Here is a 21,728-nt window from a genome sequence, read left to right as displayed (position 1 = left end):
GAAAATTTTGGAACCTCTGTATTGGCCCGGTGGGAGGGTAAGGGGGGGGGGGCTAATAAATGGCATTTTCTGTCATAAAGCTTGTTATTTGATCCAAGGAGTAGTCATATGATATTCTTCAATGACCTTGAAAAGTGTGTCAAGGTCAAACACCCCAGGTTGGAGTGTTAACCTTGAAAGTGGTGTCAAGGTCAAATATCAAAGGGAAAGAAATCATCCACCTTTCAACAGCTGTTTAGACCAAGTACTAGAGACACAGACAGGTGACCGACAATCTACGCATTCCTTTGAGAAAGTCTCCACAGAAAAGCTCAGTCAACGTCAAGGATGACTGCATGCTACCCTTTCGACAGAAACCTGACACAGTGTACAATATCACTCGCATAGATCACTCAAGTGCACATGATCATGGGAAATCACTGTTGACTTAGTCTCACTGTGCACAAGTTATTTCCATTAAAATAGCGAAACAGACCTTGTACAATGAAGATCGGTGTAATTGAACTGAGTGCCAATTTACAAATTTATGGTGCCAATTTACAAATTTATGCCCAACAACAGTAGGGCCCTAGTAGTGATTTTTCAGCAATATTCTACACAATTCTCAACTTCTACCCAAATTTTTTTAATCTTTGTTTATGACATGCCAATTTCCATTTTCTCCTACATCAACTCAAACTGAGCCTCCTTAAATACATCACCCCCCCCCCCAAATTAAAACATGCATTCACACATAAAGATATATAGTTTTAGTATCTAATTAAAGTCATGTTCATTTGACAATACTTCTCATTACCAGCTCGTTGGAGTTATCGCGCTTTGATGACTCTTGTGCGTCATTGGTAAGAAAATGCACAAATCTCGCGAGCAAGTGCGAGATTACGGGGACATAAACGAAACGTTCAGAGCACCCCCCCCCCTCCCTTTTTTTAAGAGTTAAGATACATAGTGTATTTAAATAAAATTACCATTAGTCAAACTGCATTTTTCAAATATTCTAACACTATCTTATTAAAGATGTTACGTGTTTTTTAAACTCCACCACACCTATTTTAAAAATTCCAAACAACGATGTTCTCTGGACATACAAGTCCATCAATATTTTGTAATTTTCAAATTACCATAGATGCAGTTTGGAAACGTATTAGGTGTGTTAATTCGTGTTATAAACGTCTTTAAAAAATGCAGTTTGGGATACAGGGGGGGGGGGGTGTTGGTTTACGTGTACGATTACAAAGTCCACGCCATATGAACCTGTCCTAATTGTATGATAAAATAGAATGTCTTCATAGTCTGACAGAATAACTTCAAAAATATATTCATCACATTAATTACAAGAAAAGTTCTTGTGTTGGATGTGCATGTCGGTTTTCCCCTTCACAGTTCTTCTTGCGATTGACGCTTTATATCGGTCAGGTTTGGCAAGAGTAGCTTCTCTTCCTCACATAGTTTAATAAGTTCGTCTGTTTTCTTGTAAGAATAATCAATTCCTAAATTTGACATTAAAATTTTAATCAGTGTTGTGGTTTGCAGTCGGTTATTATTACGTAAGTAGTAAGGGGGACAGTACACAGTCAGTATACAGTCAAGATGACGTCATGGGTTTTTCCCCACATAGGTCATTGAGGTCAGGGGTGAGTACACAGTCAAGGGGGAGTATACAGTCAAGGGGGAGTATACAGTCAAGGGGGAGTATACAGTCAAAGGGGAGTATACAGTCAGAGGGGGAGTCCACAGTCAAAGGGGAGTATACAGTCAAGGGGAAGTCTACAGTCAAGAGGTAGTCTCACTTACGTCATAAGGGAGTCTTTTTAAAAAATATGAATAAATACCCTGTAAATCTCAGTTGCGTTGGCATAACGATGGCAACTCAGGAAAAGCAGTACAAATGGAAAATTTTGGCCTGGAGTGCTTTAAGAAAAAATGAAAAGAAATGGACTTTACAAGAAAGTCAATGGTTTGACAGAAAAGAAGATTGCATTGTTGATTTTAAGGAAAAAATGAGAAATGGTTATGACATTGCAGACAGCTGGGGATCTGAAGAATACATATTGAAACGTAGAATTATGCCGAAAAAATACTTTCCACAGACCTTGAGAGAATCGGATTTTTACAGTTCAAGATGACATCATAGGGTATTGAAAACCCCGCCCACAGAGGTCATACGTTATGTATATATATAAATGGGAATACGGTGGTTTAGCAAAATCATTTTGATCAAAGATGGCTGAACAAGTGGTAATGATGGAACTTCTAACAAGTGATTGTGGAAATGATTGCAAAGGGATGTTAAAAGAGAAGTTGAAGAAAAAAATCGGGATTGTAGTACCTAGCTTTTTTGCAGTTGTTCTTATTATTTCTTTGTGCATCGCTGTCAGTGTTTTACACGAGAAGAAAAAACCTAATCAGGTAGACTGTGTTTTACGCCCTACTTTGGAAAAAGATGTTATTAAAACATGTTCATACGTGGATCGGTACCCACTCTCGAACGAAGTATATGCAATGATATGCATCAACGACACCATACAGATTGACATACGACGATTTCATGCTGGAAAACCGGGGAACAAAGGAATTACCTTGAGTAAAACACAGTGGCAGTACCTTAAAACATCTGTCGATCATATGGATGAATCTATTTTAAAAGCACAGAATCGTATATAAAGTGATGCATGAATAAAATGTTGAATTGTCAAAGCTTGAAACTATGGGCAAGACTGTGACATTTTCAGACAAGAAAACGATTATCTATATTCCCTATGAAGATCGAAAGGGGGAATGGATGACCATGGCTTTGGACAGATATCGTTTTCAAAGAAGAATACATCATGCATCAAAAGTTTTAAATCCTATACTGGAGAAAAATGTACAAATAATGCGTACTCAATTTCATACACAAAACTTGGAAACCCATAATGTTAAAGATCTGTAATGTCAAAATCTACAGCCAGTGTTTTCTACAGTCAAATTGAAGTCTACAGTCACTGACGTCGTGGGGTAGTATACAGTCAGAGGGTAGTCTACAGTCAGAGGGGAGTCTACAGTCAAGGCGGAGTCTACAGTCACGAACCACGTGATTAAATGATGTATAAATTTGATCGATTTGAATGATTTTCACCAGTCCTGAACAAGTCTCAGAGAGGATACGGGTTAACTTCATTTTTTTTATTGTGAGAGTTTTGATGTGGACAGAGATGGAGGATAAACATCAAAACCTTATTAAGGCAAACTACACTATATTGGTGAAGAAGATGATGGCAATTCGAGTCGCGGAACATTTGTATGCTTCAAACATAATTACCGACGAAATGAGGCAACGCATAGAAGCCGAGAAAACCAGTTACGACCAAAGCAGAAAACTGATTAGTATCATTTTACGTCGAGGATCGAGGGCTTTTGTGGGATTCCGAATGGCCTTAATGAAAGCCAATCAAGCTGATTTATCGAGACTCTTGATGAATAATGACGATGATACGAAGTCTGAATACGAAAAGAAATTAGCTATGGCAAGATCTTTAGTCATTCCTACCAAAGAAAGAGGAGATTCCGGAAACCAATCAAAGAAAGCTACACACCCTCAGTCTCAGGAGCCAAGATGTAGGATAAGTCTGGATGACTTTAATGACCTGTTCCTCACCGTCATGCCTTACAAGGGAACGGTTTACGTTCACATTCGCCATCTCGCAGAATCCCATGGTCGTCTCATTGCCACAAAGAAAGGAGTCACCTTTCCTTTGGCTCGTTGGTTAAAATTTGAATCCCTTCTTCCAGATATCCAAGACTACATAGACAACATTGGAAAGGAGAATGGAGAAGTGCAGTGGCATATTGGCGGAGGCGTGTTCGTCTCATTGTCACCCGGCTACCCTACAGTGGATATAAGACACTTTTGGAAGCCCGACGATGCCCCAGAACCCATACCGACAAAGAAGGGTGTCACTTTGAACGGAAACAAACTAGCCAGACTTAGAGATGCCCTTGAAGAAATGCATGAATCTGTTCCAGAGCTCAAAGACACCGAACTCTGTATGTTCAGCGAATCTCATCAAAATCAACTTGGAATGTTAGACTGTCCCGAATGTACCCCGTTCGGTTACGATGCCCAAGACAATATGTCCAAGGAATGCAATGTGGGAGATTTACAGGACGTGAAATCGATTGAGAGTGATCTTGATTGACCTAATGACCATGAACACTGAATTCAAAATTAATGATGAGAATAATTATATATACACATGTTTGTTTTTCATTCGAAATCTAATAAAAATGAATAGTAATTAGTTGCCTGTCTTAATTGGTTTGTTACTTGAATATAAAAGGTGATAATCAAAGATGGATCATCATTGGAACGCAGTATGTCAAACTACACGGATTACTTGAAGGATCTCTACTACACTCCCGGTAAACCGGGAGCATTTGCTGGTCCCGAAAAATTGTATCAAGCCGTTAAACAGGAAGGCAAATACAAGATTGGCAGAAGGAGAATAAGACAATTTTTAAACAACGAAGACTCATATAGTCTTTATAAGCCTATTCGTAAGACGTTTCCGCGCTCTAAAGTAATAGTGAACACAATCGACTCTATGTGGGATGGTGACTTAGCCGACGTCAGTAATATTGCATCTCACAACGACGGTTACAAATTCTTATTGGTTTTAATTGACATATTTAGTCGATATTTATTTATAGTCCCCTTGACAAATAAACATCATCAAAACATCATCGATGGTTTAAAATCAGTTTTTCAAACTGGACGAAAACCACACACCCTTAGAACAGACAAAGGTAGCGAATTCAAAAATCGTTGGGTAAAGACGTTTCTGAAAAAAGAAGGAATTAACGTGATATACACACAAAATGAAACCAAAGCAAATTATGCGGAGAGAGTGATTCGTACCATGAAGAACCTTATGTATCGCTATTTCATGAAAAACAAAACTTACCGATTTGTGAATGTGTTGCAAGACTTGGTGAAAAGTTACAACAACAGACCTCACAGATCTTTGGGTGGCAATGCTCCCCTTACTGTCAACCAGGGAAATGCTGATGAAATAAGACTCGATGCTTATCTTGCGGGAACAAAACCAAAATCGGATCTGAGAAAAAAGAATGGTAACCAGCATACATCCAAGAAAACAATGAAAAAAAGAGTAAAACCATTTTTCAAGTTAAAAGTTGGAGATAATGTCAGGATATCACAGCTTAAACACCCTTTTCAAAGAGACTATCAACAGAAATGGACAGAAGAATTTTTCAAAGTCGTTAAAAGATACAAAAGGGGTCAAATACCTGTATACAAAGTACAAGATTTGGCAGACGATCCTATAGAAGGCACCTTCTACCAATCTGAGCTTCAAAAAGTTGTCAAGTCTGAAGATGTTGCCTATAGAGTTGAAAAAATTCTTAAAAGGAGGCGTCGTGGAAAAACCAAAGAAGTATTTGTAAAATGGGAAGGATGGCCTAAGAAATTCAATTCTTGGATTCCAGAAAGCTCTCTGGAAAAGCAATAAAAGTCACTAATTTCTACAAGATGTGTTCATTCAAAATGAGCGTTCGGATGGTGTTGACGTCTACGGACAGTTCTGATTATTTTGACAATAAACCAAATTGTTATCGAGTTCAATTGAATAAACAGATTCAATTCGACGGATATTGGACTGTTGCCCTGACAGAATTTTCCTCAGAAAGCTGGATTACATCCAAAAAAGAATCTGAGTTGTTTGTGTGTTGTGATATTTGTGAAGAAACTCTTATTGGTGGAAAAGAAGCACCTCTCCTAAGACGCATATACCTGGGGAAGAAACCAGAAAATATCACTTACCCACTACCGTATTACATTCCAGTAAAAATCGGCCAATTGCAGCAGATTGGCATATATATAACAGACAGAGAAGGAAACTTAGTGTCATTCTTAGACGGACCGGTGACCGTAACACTTCATTTCAAGAAGTTTCCTTACGTTCTGTGAAGATGAATAGCCAAACTTACGTCAGTGATCCCAGAATGTGGGAAATCTTTTACAAGAACATGGCAGAGAAAAAGTTCAACCCTTATAGATACAAGCCTAAACAAATTGGAAGAGGTGTGAAAAGTTATAAGTCTTATGTCATTCCATTGAGACCTCACTCACAATTAGAATCAGTACAACAAACCAGCACTCAAATGACCCCAGTGACTGCGGTGGAGGAAAGAGCTAAGATCGAACATGCCAAGGATGTCAAAGAGGGTGTTCCATTCGTCAAGGTGCAGGGGAGTATAAAAAGGCCACGTTCTCAATCGTCTGTCATTCCTTCCAAGAAATCGAAACGAACAACATCTCAAAGGAAGAAGTCGTCTAAGCCTGCAAAACAACGAAAAAAGTCAGGAAAAACGACACAGAAGACAATTAAGAAAAAGCGAGGAGCACCAGGCAAGAAAACACAATCGAGAAAGAAGAAAGAGTTTAAGATTGACAGTTACAGGAGTATCTTTAAACAGTAGAAATGGCCTTTTTAAGCAGTGATAATAAAGACATAGCTCAACCTATGGAACTGTCTCTTTTTGCGTCTCCAACAAATCAGGTAGCGGTCGAAAAAGTGTACTTTACAGAAGCAAGACCGATTTCTAGCATAGGAGTATCCGATACACCAATCGAAATCGTAGTATCTGGTTCGGGGGCAGAATACATTGATTTAAAAAGGAGTAAATTGTATGTGAAAGCCCGAATTTTGAAAGCAGATGGAACGGCGCTGGCAGAAAATGAAAAAACGGGCATTGTAAATTTACCACTTCAAAGTATGTTTTCCCAGATGGATGTCTACTTGAACAACAAATTAGTTTCTTTCAACACAAACAACTATCCGTGGAAGGCCTATTTCAAGACAATTTTATTCAGCGGGAGAGACGAACTTAGTTCACAGAAACAATCCGAGCTGTTTTTTAAAGAAGAGGGAAACCTGAGTGACGCCAATGCATACAATGGGGGGAATGCTGGACTGGTCCTGCGGTATGGATACACTCAGCAAAGTGCAGTCTTTGAGTTGGAAGGAAACCTGATGGAAGATGTCTTTGATATAGATAAATATTTGATAAACGGGGTAGACATTTACATCAAACTCTTTAGATCCAGTGCCCCGTTTGTCATTATGTCGGCTGAATCTTCACCAGCTTTCAAATTAGAGTTACTGGACGTTGTGTACAAAGTAGCCAAAGTGCGAGTAGACCCCGGCGTTCTACTGAACCATAGTAAACAGATAGAAGCAACCCCCGTGAAGTATACTATCATGCGAAATGAATTGAAAATGAATACTATTCCTAAAGGATCCACAGAGTTTTACTGGGACAACATTTTTCCTCAAGCGGTCCCCGATCGCATCGTGGTGGCCTTGGTGGACCAGAAAGCCGTCAATGGGGACTACACCGCTAACCCCTTTAACTTTGAGCATATGGGGTTAACAGACGTCGGAATATACGTTAACGGAGAAAGTGTACCCGGTAGACCGCTCAAAACAGACTTCTCAGCGGGACTGTATTCAGCAGCTTACGCTCGTTTGTTTGAAGCCTCGGGAAAATGGAACAATGATGCCGGACTGATCATCACTCGTGATAATTTTGGAAGTGGATATTCGCTGTTTGTTTTCACTATTGATTCCTGTGGATTTGGAGAAGAGTATTTAAATCTGATTCGTCGGGGAAACACCAGACTGGAACTGAAATTTAAACAAGCAACAACTAAAGCTGCTAACGCAATTGTATTTGCTACCTTTTCATCTCTACTGGAAGTCGACAAATCACGTGATATCAACTACATTCAACCATGAATTCGACACAGTTGCTAAATATGGTGAAAACGGACCCCTGCTTAAGATGCTATGTGAAAGGTGTATTTGCTAGTAACACATTACCCCAAATCGTTACAAGGTATCCGAGTGCCTTCATCGTCAATACACAACCTTTACCAATGCCTGGAGAACATTGGGTGGCAATAATCGTGCGAAGTCCATCCCAAGCAGAGTTTTTCGACAGCCTTGGGAAATCACCAACTCATTACAATCAAGACATTCAAAACTTTTTGAGGATGAGCAGTGTACAATGTAATTTCAAGTCTATACGACTACAGCCTCGTAATTCCGATTTGTGTGGACTTTATGTATTAGTATTTTTAATTGCAAGATTGTGTTTCAAAAACTCGATAAATGATGTGTATGCTTTATTTTCTAAAGACATTCAATCCAATGATGATTTTGTGAAACGTTTTATGTATGATTATTCTGTCATTAAAATTAATCATGAAACATAGATAGAGAAGTTATTTTTATACTGTCATTGAATAAGTTTGTTAATATATATATATGTGCGCGTAGCATTACGCTGGACTTCAGTATGAGGAAGCCTGGCTACCGAGGAACATGGCAACAGAGAACATAAACGATTGGTGGAACACTCGTTCCTTGCTTCCGTTTTCGGCACCTTCCACTATTCTGATATGTGGAAGTACACAAAGCGGTAAAACGCATTTTACTAAAACACTTTTACAAAACGCCAATGGCATGTTCTCTATGCCTGTTGATAGAATAATTTATGCTTATTCTGAACATCAACCCATGTTTGAGGAAATGAAGCAGACGATACCAAACCTTTCATTACATCAAGGAATGCCTTCAAAAGAAGACATAGAGCAGTACACAGAGGGTGTCAGTCACACTATAGTGGTACTGGATGATCTCATGTTACAAGTTGCGCAATCACAAGATTGTGTGCATCTATTCACGGTGACATCTCATCATAGAAACGTGACCACCGTGATGTTGTCTCAGAACTTATACCCGCCGGGAAAATACGCCAGGACCATTTCACTGAATTGTCTTAATGTCATTTTGTTTAAGAATTACCGCGATTCCCGACAGATCATCACCTTTGGATCTCAGATCTTACCAGGACAAGTTCCTTTTTTCAAAGCAGCCTATGAATCTGCGACTCGACCCAATTTCGGTTACTTACATGTTTGCCTGGAACCTACACAGAACAGAGAGTATCAGTTAAGAACACGCATTCTTCCGGGAGAAGAGATGATTATTTACCAACCTCTATAAATAAGTATGATTTGATGTGTTCGCCTCATTATTCAAAGATGAAGCAAACGGTGAAGAAACACGAGGCTTTTTTAAAGTTTCTTGTCTGTGCAGACAATGCCCAGCAAAAAGTAATCGTTAAAGCCTTGAACAGTGAACAGTACGATGTGCTCAGTGAAATAGCACTTAATATTTACACCGGAACTTATCCTCTGACTAAAAAGTATATAAACCAACTGAAACCTTATGAATCATGCATTCGATCCTTGGGGTCCAGAGAAGTCAGCAACCGAGAGAAACGTCGCATACTATTGAAAAACATTCCTTTAGTGCCGCTTCTACTTAAACCCATTGTTCAACATTTCAAAGGAAAATGGCAAAGGAAATGATACTTGTACCGAAACTGAAATATGAACGTTTACTTCAAAAATTAGAACCTGCTGATACGTCATCCCGAGAAGTCGACCGAACTTCGAAGCAATCCTCAGAAGGTCAAGAACAAACTGCCAGTGACTTAGTGGATAAAACTAATTTGTTACAAACTGGAACAGGTTACGTCGCTAAGAAGATGAAGGTTGGGAAACCTCCTGGAATTTCCAATGTTCGGCGGAAGAAGAAAAACGTACCCTGGCTCACATATTGACAGTGTAATAACAACGAATAATGTCTTTTATCATTTTATTTGTGTATTTATCATTCAATAAAAAAAACAAAAACGTCAAAATATTTCGTTTTATAATCAAAATCCAAATGGCAACGTGTCTAAATTAGGAAGAATTCTCCTTTTAGTGTAAACCATCTTATAATTTTTAGTTTCAACCCTATTTAACAATTTTCGCTTTCTGCTGTCTCTCGATATTTTACAAGGGTTGACAATTTCAATTTGTCGGTCGTGTGAGGTACAGATTATCGACTTGATAGCCTGGAAATTGATAAGTTTCGAGTTGGCCCAGTTAAGTGTAAACCCTCTAACTTTGCATTCTTCTTTTCCCGACAGTGTGCGGTAAGCGTAGTTTTTAGGACCCCCAGAAACGAATTCGACAATGTACCCGTCTTGTGGAGAGATTTCATTAGTCAATTCTCCCAGGTGATTACCTATGGGGAGATAATTCAAGTTGTCCGACTTTTTTGTCTTGAAGATGACACTGTCTGTATCGAAATACAAGACGTTCTCGTTTAATTTGTCGAGAACGCCATACAATTTCAGTCGAGCCCACATGGTGGTAAAAGAGGCCAAGAATATATTAGTTTTATTGTCGAATGACGCGAATAGGGGGTTGTTACTCCATTCTAATTGAAGAATGTCTCTCGAAACAATGTGAAAGTTGTGTGGTACTTTTGTAGGATCTGAGAGCATTTGAAAAAATTTTTCGGCTTCCGATTCGTGAATGAACACGGATTGTTGCATGCCCAACCTCTGACCAAATTTCCCCCAAAAGCTATTCAGACAAAGTTTCGCTAAACATCGCAAACCGGGATTTTTTTTAATTTTTTCATACTCTAATTGGATACCTTCGTTTTCTTTGTATTCCCTAATGTATTTTCTTTTGGTCTCTTCCGTGTCGCATTCGGCCGGAAATCCGGAAGCCTCCTGTTTTATTTTTAAAAACATGTTCACATACTGAGCGAATAATCCCCCCTCACACGACTCGGCAAAATGATAAACTTCATAGATTTTCAAGATTTCGTACCCTTTTGACGTTGCCATTTGAATTTCAGGAGTACACCACGTGCCCGTGATGGATCTCTCTTCAACAGAGCATGTACATTCATTTTGATTTTCACTGTCTGCACACGTTTTACAAAGTGGGAACTTCAATTTTCCATTCGAATTGTATGGAAGTACGGGATGATAAAGTTTTCTAGGGGGGAGAATTTTTATTTTAGCCAGTCCAAAATATTGCGACAAGTCCTGAAAATCGTCCGTTATGATGGTCGGATGGCCGACGGGATACCGACAATACTTGTTGGTCCAGGGATAGAGACTGGTAAAATCGAAATATTGGATTGTTTCGTCTTCTGCAGCTTTATAATGCAGTTTGATGGCATTGGTGCGACCACCGAAAAAACTGTCACGTGGGTCGAGTCTGTCTTGGAGATCTAGGGTGGACACGAATTGTTGCAAAGCTACATTCTTCTCCAATTGAAATTTAAATTGATGCTCCCACACAATGACCAATTTGTATCCCAGATTTTTCAATTCCTTTTCTCTGTGTTTGGTCATGTCGTACAATTCTTTGATGGTCTGATTGGTAGACGGGTGTTTGATGGTATTCCTATCGTCTGGGAAACAGTTGGGACAACCGTGGAATACACAACCTGTACCAAAATGAACAATATCAATCCTCAATACATTCGTAATTAAGTCCAGGTACGCCGCCGCCGCCGCCCCCCCCCCCTCCAGTTTAGGGGGAAAACGGGGGGGCAGAGGTTAAAATAATAAGCTCTTACCATAGAATTCATAAATGGTTCCGTTTCCGCCAGGAATCTTGACAAACCCGTCACATCTGTAATTGGTCCCTGGCACTTGGAATTCACCACCGTTGAGAGCGTGGGAAATGACAATGGGGTTACCCCGCTGACGACTTTTTTCCATCAACCACTCCAGCCACTGGATGGAAATTTTGCTGTAATTGTCGCGCTTCGTGTATCCTTGAGATGGTACTACTGCCACGGGACTTTTGAAATGTCGTTTTCCTATCTGTACATTGTCGTCCTTTCTTAAATCGACGAGAGACGTCCAAGAATCACCGAGATGGACCCCCTCTAAACTCTTATGATGACGAATGTCGTACAAATCCGATTCACCATCTTTGGTGATTTCTATTTTACTTTTTCCCTTCAAAAAGAGCGACTTGAATATCCCCATGCAGACACTTGCAATGGTGACAAAATCAAAGGGGTCGACTCCACCCGAGCTCGTTTACTTGATGATTCCGTTTGCTTGAACCGTTTCCTCTGTTAGAGTTGTCACCTTGATCACCAAGTTTCTAAATTCTAGACACCCCCGCCTCAATATATCAACGTCCGAGCGACAATATTGCAACATTTCTTCTCGAAAGTTAAAGGTTTCGTCTCGTTTCGTTGCATGCCATTCGGCAAGCTTTTTCCGCTCCCCGGCCGACATGAAATCGTATCCGTAGTACTTCAACTCTGGATACGGCCCCACGTAGTTTTGATTGGCTTTAGTATTAAATAAATGGGGAAAGTATCCCTTACAGAGTTCCTGTAGACCGAAGGCATCTGGTATTTTGGCAAGCTTCATGGGCAGGAAATTGAGGGAATCCACAAAAGTCAAATTTAATTTGTGCGCAATGTGCATGTACATGATTTTAGAACCGTTGTAAATGATCTTGCTAGGTCGAATAGAGTGACGGTCTATGAGCACTTCTAAAACCGGATACAAGTCGAAACTTTTGGCATTGTGGGCAATCAAGATCGAATTTTTACAATGTTCACTGGTGACGAAAGCACAGAACTGCTCGGCGGCGTTGTCGCCAGAAAACACCACTTCCCTTTTTCCACAAGTGTCGGGACAAGGGGGGTTCACATATTCACCTTTATGGGTTCGGGAGCATTGCTCACACCGTGTTCCGCAGTAACTACAGGAGGCGCCCTCCACCAGTTCCCTTTTCTCACATATGTGACAGGTGGTCTGCAGCACGGCAAAGTTGACTTTGTGTTGTTGTAGACCACAGGACGGATCACGACAGTTCTGACAGAGTCTACAGTCTACGCACTGGCGTTCTTTTTTGACACATTGGTCGCATCTGATGCAAGACGGTCGATACCCTTGCTCGCAATGAAAGATGTCCTCTTGACGCGTCTCAAAATCGTAGAAAATAAATTTTTTGTCTCTTTTTTCTAAATCACATCCACACGGTTTTTGATAACAATGATGTTCTCCTATTTGATATTCTAGACAGTTAGGGCACTGCCATTCTTGACAAACGTGCAAGTCGGGAGAGCGTTTACAGCAATGTAGAATGACCCTACATTTTTTACATTGGTGAAACAGTTCGCAAGGAGGAGGATAACTCTCTTTCTTGACGACTCTTTGTTTTTTATGACGTTTAAAACACGCCACGGAACGACAGACCCGTCCACAGGTTCGACAACCTATTTGGACATTTGTTTCTGGACAGTGGTCATGTAAGCAAACCTCACACGAGGTGGTACACGTGTGTTTGGATTTATCATTATACGGTTTTAAACAAGTATGGCAAAAATACGATGCCTTAAAAAAGCCTTGTATGCTGGCAATCCCGTGCCAGTGTTTTTCAGTTTCTGTGTCCACGTGATATAAATACAGACGTGGCTTGTCCTCGTCCTCCGTCACCCTGACAAATTTATTCCCTACTCTTGAGGACACAACGTTGATACAGACACCAAGTAAGGTTTCGAATGGTTCGATGTCGTTCAAACCTAAATATCTGTCAGTAGGAACTCCGGCTCTTTCACACAGCCACATCGCCAACTCCGTTTGCATTTTTTTTCTCGAGGTTTTCAAGATATTGTTGTAATAGGATCGAGTAACAGTACGGTGCTTGATGATATGGTCGAACATTGTTCCGGCATCTTTCCCCACTAAATTTGTCCACGTAACGGCATCTACTTTTTCACACGTTTTCAGGTAACAGAGACCAATGGAAATGGCCATACATACGTTGTTATCATTTTGTACGTGAAAAAGCGATCTCTTTCTTTCTACGCTATTTTTAGGACCAAAGAGAGACGTGATGGGTAATTTTCTAGGGTTACCTCCCCCTTTGGGCAAATCGATGGACCCTATGGTGATCAACAGATTTTCGTCCACGGACAAGCTTTCATTCGAATTAAGTACTTTGGTGATCTCGGACAGGACGACATCTGCATTCAGATTTTCCCAGGATTGTAGCGGCACGACGATCGGATTGTTTAAACTCGAATGACTGATGACCACCCTTCCCAGATCCGCATCGTGACCCCGGGCCTCTGACAACAGGTCGTCGAACATATCGTGCAACTTGTTATGTATATCTAACAATTTATCCCCCTTCCACTGCTCGTTAAATTTGACCTTAAACGTGGTGTCGCGGGCCAAGTTTTTCTTAAATGTTCGAGTGTCTCTCTTCCAAATGAAATAGGGTTTTTCTAATGGGTCTTCAGACTCTTCCCCACCCCCAACCTGCCCACTTGTAGAAGGTTGATTACCATCTTCGAGAGATGGTCGGATTTTTTTGGTAGGAGATTCCATATCAGACAGAACCTCTTGCCACAAGTTGTCGATGTGCTTTTCCCATTGGAGTTCATGTAATCGGTCCTTAACCTCAACATCATCGTCTAAACCATTTGCCGTTGCAAATAACCGCACAGAGTCCGGATCCTCCAAGGAATCCAAGATTTCTTTTAATAAGCTACCATCCATCATCTTCTAAATGAATAAAAGTATACATTTACTGGACACTTATACTTATTTTCAAAATTAATGCTGAAGTGTAGTAAGAAGTTGAATAGGTTCAATCTCTAAGAAAAGAAAGAGAGCATGCTATTTCACATTTTTTTTAACTCAATCTCCCCACTTTCATCCGATATTCAAGTAAAAATCAATTCCAAACTTTTGAAAAACCTTTTAATTGGTAATATGAGGTAGATTTAAAACAAATCATTTGTATAATCATATATAAAAAGTAAAATTAAACATCGCTAAAATCACATTTTTTGTTGCATCTAAAAAATATATATGGGTTAAACAACCAGACTTTTTTGTGTCAGGCGTTTTTATAAATCACACAAGTTAATAATTAATAACAAAAATACTTGTCAACAAACATGAAATGCTTTGTAGACAAAAATACATCAAACATGAAATGTTTTGTTGACAAAAATACATAAACCAGTAATCTCAGAATTTTTCAAAAATAAAATAACACGTCATATAATTAAAAAAAATTGTCTAAACTACAGAAAAAATACATCTTCATTTTTTCCAGCATTTTGAAAACACTCATTTGGTAAATCATCAGATATAATGGGAGTGATTTCCCTTTCCTTTTCTTCAAGGAAAAATAAAAAAACAACAAGGTAGTGTAAAATAACTATTAAATGGTTGTATACAAAAAAGACTTCCAACAGTTATTCTGGTACACTAAATTGGAATTAGACCTGTCACATAATTTTTTTTCTAAAATCATTTGCAAATACGCTTTTCAAAAACTGCAAGATATCTATTCCCTTCATAACAAGTATCACTTCATCAAATATGAAATGATTTGCTTTTACAAAAAACCTAAAAACAGTCCTCCCACAATTCTAAAATGAAATTACACCTCTGTCACTTCAGTACAACTGCAGAAAAAATGACATCTACATTTTTTTCCACAACAGTTTAAAAACACTCACTTGATAAATCATACAATACAAATATGGGAGTGATTTCCCTTTCCTTTTCTTCAAGGAAAAATAAAAATCTCCACTTTCACCAATCTCTATTTCAGTCAACAAGGTAGTGTATGTAAAATACCTATTAAATGGTTGTATACAAAGAAGACTTCCAACAGTTACCGGTATTCTGGTACACTAAATTGGAATTAGACCTGTCACATGATTTTTTTTCTAAAATCATTTGCAAATACGCTTTTCAAAAACTGCAAGATATATATTACCTTCATAATAAGTATTACTTCATCAAACATGAAATGATTTGCTTTAACAAAAAACCTAAAAACAGTCCTCCCACAATTCTAAAATGAAATTACACCGCTGTCACTTCAGTACAACTGCAGAAAAATAACATCTACATACATTTTTTTCCACAACAGTTTAAAAACACTCTTTTGATAAATCATACAATACAAATATGGGAACACTTTTTCCTTTCCTTGAAGGAAAAATTTGAAAAAAAATCAGCTGTGTCAAACTCCAATATCAGTTCATTAAAATAACTAAAATAATTTTTTAGCAGTTTGGAATCTTGTGTGAGATGAAACAGGTGATTCAATTAGTGTTTTAGTGCTAGTTGTGGAGGTATCCGTTGTCAGAGTTGTTTCCAGTGAAAGTGTAGGACTAAGGTTTGAGGAGGAGGTTGGTGTCGATGCCGCCTGAGGTGGGGTATGTGGATGGTTAAGAGGAATGTTCTCTGGTGCATTAGGGGGGTTCTCTGGTGCATTAGGGGGATTATTCCTGCATTCACATGGGCAACGGAGCAATTTCTTCTTAATACATTGTTTAACAGCAACTACAATAACTCCCATGGTTGTAATAAGAGCCCACGTTAAGAAACCTTCAAATATAAAATATAATTGGTGTCAACATAAAGTCTAATAATGATGCAATTTTTTCTTTTCTTAATACATATCCAAACATAATCAAAGAATGTACAATGATTCTTAAATTTACTGGATTATATTTCAAATTACAACTCAAATTACTAAAGTGATGTTAAGGTAAAGTGATGCTGTATCTAAAGTTAAATTCTAATAATCAGTACCTTGACCCAAAAAATAAAATAAAATAAAAAAACATTGAAATAATATTTTGATTAAAAACCTGATGCATCAAATACTGTATCATAGTCATTGTCTGAAGATACAGCCTACAGTCTGTTTAATTCAATTTCAGATGCTGAGGGAAGTTTCTTCCTTTTATGATTAAAGATTTTCCGTTCTTAAATATTTGTTTTCTAAACAATGTCTTGTTCTCTTTAGATTTATACACAAGTTTAAATTGTTTCTTTGATGGAAATACAAACACTTACTAAAGTACAAATACACATTCCTATGTTAATGCACAAGCGTATGATAATATGCTGACCTGTTGCTGTTTGTACATCAAACAGTTGGTCATCGTCCTCATCATCATCATGTTTATGGGATCCTAAAATAAAACAATTTTTTCTTTGAATATACTTGTAATATATATTTAGTATACATAATTATCAATTTTCCGTTACACACTGGTACATTTAACACATCATCATCATCATACTCATGGAATAATTTTTTTCTTCATTTTTGAATTTTTTTAAATATTTTATATAAATAATTATTGATTTTTCACTAAGCACTGACCTGCAACAATTTTAGAACCAAGATTTAGGGAGTTGTAGGTCCTGCTTGGTGGTGGTGGTGATGGCAACTTCTGGGTCTCAGCTGTTGTTATTATCGGTGGCGGTGATGGCAACTTCTGGGTCTCAGCTGTTGTTATTATCGGTGGCGGTGATGGCAACTTGTGGGCCTCAGCTGTAGTTGTTAACGGTGGTGGTGATGACAACTTCTGTGTCTCAGCTGTTTTTGGTATCGGTGGCGGTGATGGCAACTTCTGGGCTTCAGCTGTTGTTGTTATCGGTGGCGGTGAGGACACATTCGATTCTGTAAAAAAAAATAGTAACTTGCAATGTCTGCTTATTGTCGGTAATAGTCATATTTTGCTTGCATTGAAGAAGTCAATTAAATAATGTTTATATTCTATGTTTTATGGGGTGAGCTTTGTATGAATTGGTAATAGCCTTCTCCTCATAAAGATGATTATGGAAGTGTAAATAACTTGTTTACTTTTTTTTTTTTAAAAAGTGGGATAAGAAAAGACAACAATTTCAATACATGTACACAACCTCATAAAATAAAATATCATTTTTAAATCAAATATATTTTAAAAATTAAGTGATGATCCTTTTGTATCAACGCTTTCTCCATACCATCTTATTGACCTATTACCATTGCATTCGGAACACCTCGTATTTCATTCAACGGTTACATTTCCGGTAAGAGTTATCTTTCTTGTTTATGTAGTGATTATGAATCCGCCACTTTTTTTAATATAACCCCCCCCCCCTTTTTTCTTCTGTTGCCATAACAATCTGATTTGTATGATGTAAAATATATGTACGCTAAGCATGTACATTATCTTTCTTTATCATTATGTATATGTATATTTACACTTCAAGTTCCATATTACTGGTAATATCATATGGCCGATGTATAACATGAACACAGTCATATTCTAATCATATTGTAGTATGTACACCAAATAAAATTTTACTTACGTGGGCACCTGTTGAAATTTCGGTCTCTTATTACTGGCCAATTTGTTACCACCCTGTCGGTCACAAGCTGGACTTCACAGTTGAAAACCCGTATTTCACGTACAGTGTCTATATAGGCGGAGCGCATCATCCGAACACAGCGGCTCCCAGATTTAGTACAATCATAAATTCCTTCAATGGGCCAGCACAGTTTCTTACAATTATCTGAAGCACCATTAATCAGGAATATCCACATCAAACATAACCATAGGTCTAACGGTCTCGCCATCATGCCGTGATGGGTGCGCGGGTAAATCCTGCACGGGTTTTTGATCACATGACCTCCCTCCATCTCCTCTCTCTCTCTCTCTCTCTCTCTCTCTTAACAAAATCAGAAAAGGGGGGTATAAGCCTAACACCTTGATCTGTAAATGTAATAGAAGCAAAAAAAAAAAAAAAAAAAAAATCCAAAAAACTCGGATAGAGAAAATTGATTTAATTTATAAATAACATCCTTTATTACAAAGTTGTTGACTGATTTGTCCAAAGATTTAAGTAAATCACATTTAGCCCTCGTTTACTACATTTAATGTTATATATAAAATGTCAGTTTTGTATATCAGTGTCAGACTTGCGGTAGGTGAACCTCACTGATAAAATTTAAACAGCAATTTAATCGAATGGTTAATTACATAGCAAATGCGAGGTTAACGCTTTATCTTCTTTGAAATGAATAATTTACATCATAACCTGCTAGACTAGTATACTTTACGATCACGAGTTAAAAATCACTCTTTTTTAACATAACTTAAATAGAGAACAAGTCATAATCATAATATGCTGTAACACCCCTGCGCTGATGTTGCAAGATAGATTGATAGCGCTAAGATTAATATCATGATTAAATCAAAAGGACACATTGAATAAAGAATACAAAGAACTAGATACTGTACATATTCTCTTACATAGTTGAATAAAGATGCTACATTGGATTGAAACGAGGTGACATGAATTCCTTTTTTTTCTTACAATACCTGTGTTTACAGGTGTAGAAAAAAAATAGAGCAACCATGAATTAATTAACATAATTTCACCTCATTAGAGACCTTCCAGGTATGCGCATATCACTCCTGTCAGGGGTGTCGCGCAGATATGTCACGACACAGCGGTATTTTTAAAAAGGGAATATAATTCAGTTACTGGAGTAGAGCACCTGCGTCATTATCGTGATGTATTTTTTTCTTTGACCCGTCAAACTCGTACCCACGGAGAAGGCGCGGATTGGGTGGTAAACTGTCCCAACCCACTTAATTTTGTTTGTATTATTTCCTCATTTCCTCACCGAATTTTTCATTCAAGACATATAAATACAACGGAGTTTTGCATTACGTTATCACCTTGAGAAAATGGCAGAAGAATATCTACAGTTTCTGTAAGTAATTTTTTTATTTAAACTTTTCAAAATTAATTAAATAAACTTAGGGAAATAACAGCTAATTCGTTTTAAAGAACAACATATCTTACATGCTAACTTTTAAGGAATCTTTTATTCATATTTTATTCTCACTTCATAAAACAAAGAATTTAGATTTTAATAAAACTATGTTTTCCCCCTAAAATCTTGATATTTTTTTTATTATTAATGCAATATTAATGATTAAAAACTATTTTACCGTAAAAATCTTGGTCCACATACAATCTAGTAGCATATCATGACATTAGTAATGGTATTTTATACGTATTATTATATATTTTTCTTTATATTTCCACAAATTCATTCAATTAAAATAACATATGAAAACAATTATAGTTCGTCGTTTTTTTCCTATGCTGTTTTGCTGTCTTGTCTAGTCATTAACATATTTTTAAATGTTCCTTAAAAATAATTTTGGTATAAATTTACATTATCACAGTGACGCAACCAAATCCACAGATTCGTTTTCGGAGTTTGAGGAGATGTGGTTACAAATGGGGGAGGACTTAGAAAAGTCAGCATTCGGACCTCCGTAAGCAATGTTGTTAACTCTGGTCAAATCAGTTTTCATGCCATTTAAGAGTTATCCCTCTTTTCATATTTTAGTAAAAGGCCAGTGTTCAAGCATCTAATTTTACATTTTTAATTGAAGTTACATTCCAACCCCTCCCTCTCCAAGCTACCATACAACATTTAGGACAATTGCTAAAGAAGATGAGTCATTAAAAAGGTAAAGATTGGATTTTTGTGTACTATGAAATGTACCAAAATGTTTTGTATGTATATTTAGTATAACTATTTTATATGTATTTACCGAATACTCGTTCAGAAAAGGTAGGTTTAAATAATGTCTAGAATTTAGTTTGAACATATTAGAAAGTGTTTTCACCCTCTCTTTGTCTCTTTAGACCCTCAAGTCCTACACCAGAAAACCAGGTTGACAGCAGTAGTTCTGATGCAGGCAGATTCAGTCACGTGGAAGACTCCATTCTGACTAATCTGAGGTGATGAATATTGCAAAACTTTTTATGTAATAATAACAATTCATGTTCATAATTGAATTATAACATTTAAAGTATTATCAAATTATTTGCTCATGCTTATGTTTTTTTTTGTTTGTTTTTTTTTTTGTTTTTTTTTTTTGTTTTTTACAAAAGGGTAAACATAAATTCTTAAAACAAAACTGCAAATCATAAGTTTGTATGATGTACATTGAATTGCAACATGGTAACTGACACCCTGTATGGTAAATTTCTTAAACAGGAGAACAAACCCTGTAAAATTACAACAGCTGGAAAACAGAATGAGGGAACCAGGCCTAGGACAAGTCACGGTCTCAGATTTTAAAGAACAGTTTGAAATTGTACAGAGTCTGATGACCAGAGTTGAAAACGATTGTGCGCAAATGAAGATAATCATGAACTTCATTGAAGACACCTTGATTAAAAAAAGAGCTGTGTAAAAAGGGTCAAGTTCACGACCTTGTAGTTCGGTTTGAAGTTTGTGTAAATGTATGCGACTTTTGTCTTAAACCGTTGAAATCAGTGGTCTAAGAAAAGTCTTAAGAACTTCTGAGGATTGTTCACACATTAAAATTATCAAGAACTCTGTGGAAGAAAAAACGAGTAAGGGAATTCCAACAACAGTGACTGTGAATATAATGAAATAATATTTAACCCTTTTAAAGGAAATAGAAATATTTGTGAAAAAGTATATTGTAGTAACACAGATTTATGTACCTATAGTGTTTGAGTTTATCTTTTGTGTGTACATGTGCTTGACACTTATACAAATAAATTAATGTCTTGTTTTATGATAGTGTTGAGACATTGGAAAACTTTTTTTAAAAGAAAAAACCATAATGATGTGTAAATGCATAATCTTTTCATGTGATAGAAAATATTATTAAACTTTTACTTACTTATTCAGTTGACTTGTATCTTAAGATTGTGAACAGAATATAAAAATTGACGTTTTTATAGCAGAGAAAAAGTCACGAAAGTGTGATTTATAGCAACATCCTTTAACTGTTGCTATGAGAACTAAGGTCTGATAGTAGATATTTATAAAAGCATCCTTCAACTGTTGCTATGCGAACTTAGGTGACCTTGATAGTAGATATTTATAAAAGCATCCTTCAACTGTTGCTATGCGAACTGAGGTGACCCTGATAGTAGATATCTATAAAAGCATCCTTCAGCTG

The 21,728-nt window shown here is 37.4% G+C and overlaps 6 protein-coding genes across 7 annotated transcripts; 4 read left to right on the top strand and 2 right to left on the bottom strand.

The window, feature by feature from the left end:
- The first annotated feature begins 3,040 nt into the window (after positions 1–3,040).
- Positions 3,041–6,438, top strand: LOC125661350 (uncharacterized). Its single transcript, XM_048893335.2, has one exon. It carries the CDS (start codon positions 3,108–3,110, stop codon positions 4,176–4,178), a length of 1,071 nt encoding a protein of 356 aa, XP_048749292.1. The 5' UTR covers positions 3,041–3,107; the 3' UTR covers positions 4,179–6,438.
- Positions 4,356–5,510, top strand: LOC130049704 (uncharacterized). Its single transcript, XM_056147643.1, has one exon. The coding sequence runs from the start codon at positions 4,356–4,358 to the stop codon at positions 5,508–5,510; it is 1,155 nt and encodes a 384-aa protein (XP_056003618.1).
- Positions 6,439–6,482: 44 nt separating the features above from the next.
- LOC130049703 (uncharacterized protein F54H12.2-like) lies at positions 6,483–7,799 on the top strand. Its single transcript, XM_056147642.1, has one exon. The coding sequence runs from the start codon at positions 6,483–6,485 to the stop codon at positions 7,797–7,799; it is 1,317 nt and encodes a 438-aa protein (XP_056003617.1).
- Positions 7,800–10,550: 2,751 nt separating this feature from the next.
- LOC125663345 (uncharacterized) lies at positions 10,551–11,919 on the bottom strand. Its single transcript, XM_056147641.1, has 3 exons — positions 11,502–11,919; positions 10,742–11,369; positions 10,551–10,641 (listed from the first exon to the last, which is right to left on the bottom strand). Exons 1-3 carry the CDS (start codon positions 11,917–11,919, stop codon positions 10,551–10,553), a joined length of 1,137 nt encoding a protein of 378 aa, XP_056003616.1.
- A 2,728-nt stretch (positions 11,920–14,647) lies between these two features.
- On the bottom strand, positions 14,648–18,526 carry LOC130049098 (arp2/3 complex-activating protein rickA-like). 2 transcript variants are annotated; one of them, XM_056146226.1, is made up of 4 exons: positions 18,073–18,526; positions 17,099–17,398; positions 16,842–16,904; positions 14,648–16,311 (listed from the first exon to the last, which is right to left on the bottom strand). In XM_056146226.1, the coding sequence occupies exons 1-4, from the start codon at positions 18,401–18,403 to the stop codon at positions 15,974–15,976; spliced, it is 1,032 nt and encodes a 343-aa protein (XP_056002201.1). In that variant the 5' UTR covers positions 18,404–18,526; the 3' UTR covers positions 14,648–15,973. The 2 variants fall into 2 exon arrangements, with proteins under 2 accessions (XP_056002201.1, XP_056002202.1); XM_056146227.1 differs by lacking the exon at positions 16,842–16,904.
- Positions 18,215–21,450, top strand: LOC130049099 (uncharacterized). The gene is made up of 4 exons (XM_056146228.1): positions 18,215–20,057; positions 20,178–20,255; positions 20,434–20,529; positions 20,789–21,450. Exons 1-4 carry the CDS (start codon positions 19,921–19,923, stop codon positions 20,985–20,987), a joined length of 510 nt encoding a protein of 169 aa, XP_056002203.1. The 5' UTR covers positions 18,215–19,920; the 3' UTR covers positions 20,988–21,450.
- The last annotated feature ends 278 nt before the right edge of the window (positions 21,451–21,728 follow it).

The sequence above is a fragment of the Ostrea edulis genome, chromosome 8, assembly GCF_947568905.1.
Source record: "Ostrea edulis chromosome 8, xbOstEdul1.1, whole genome shotgun sequence".
Classification (NCBI taxonomy): domain Eukaryota; kingdom Metazoa; phylum Mollusca; class Bivalvia; order Ostreida; family Ostreidae; genus Ostrea; species Ostrea edulis.
This window is presented reverse-complemented; position numbering and strand designations above follow the sequence as displayed.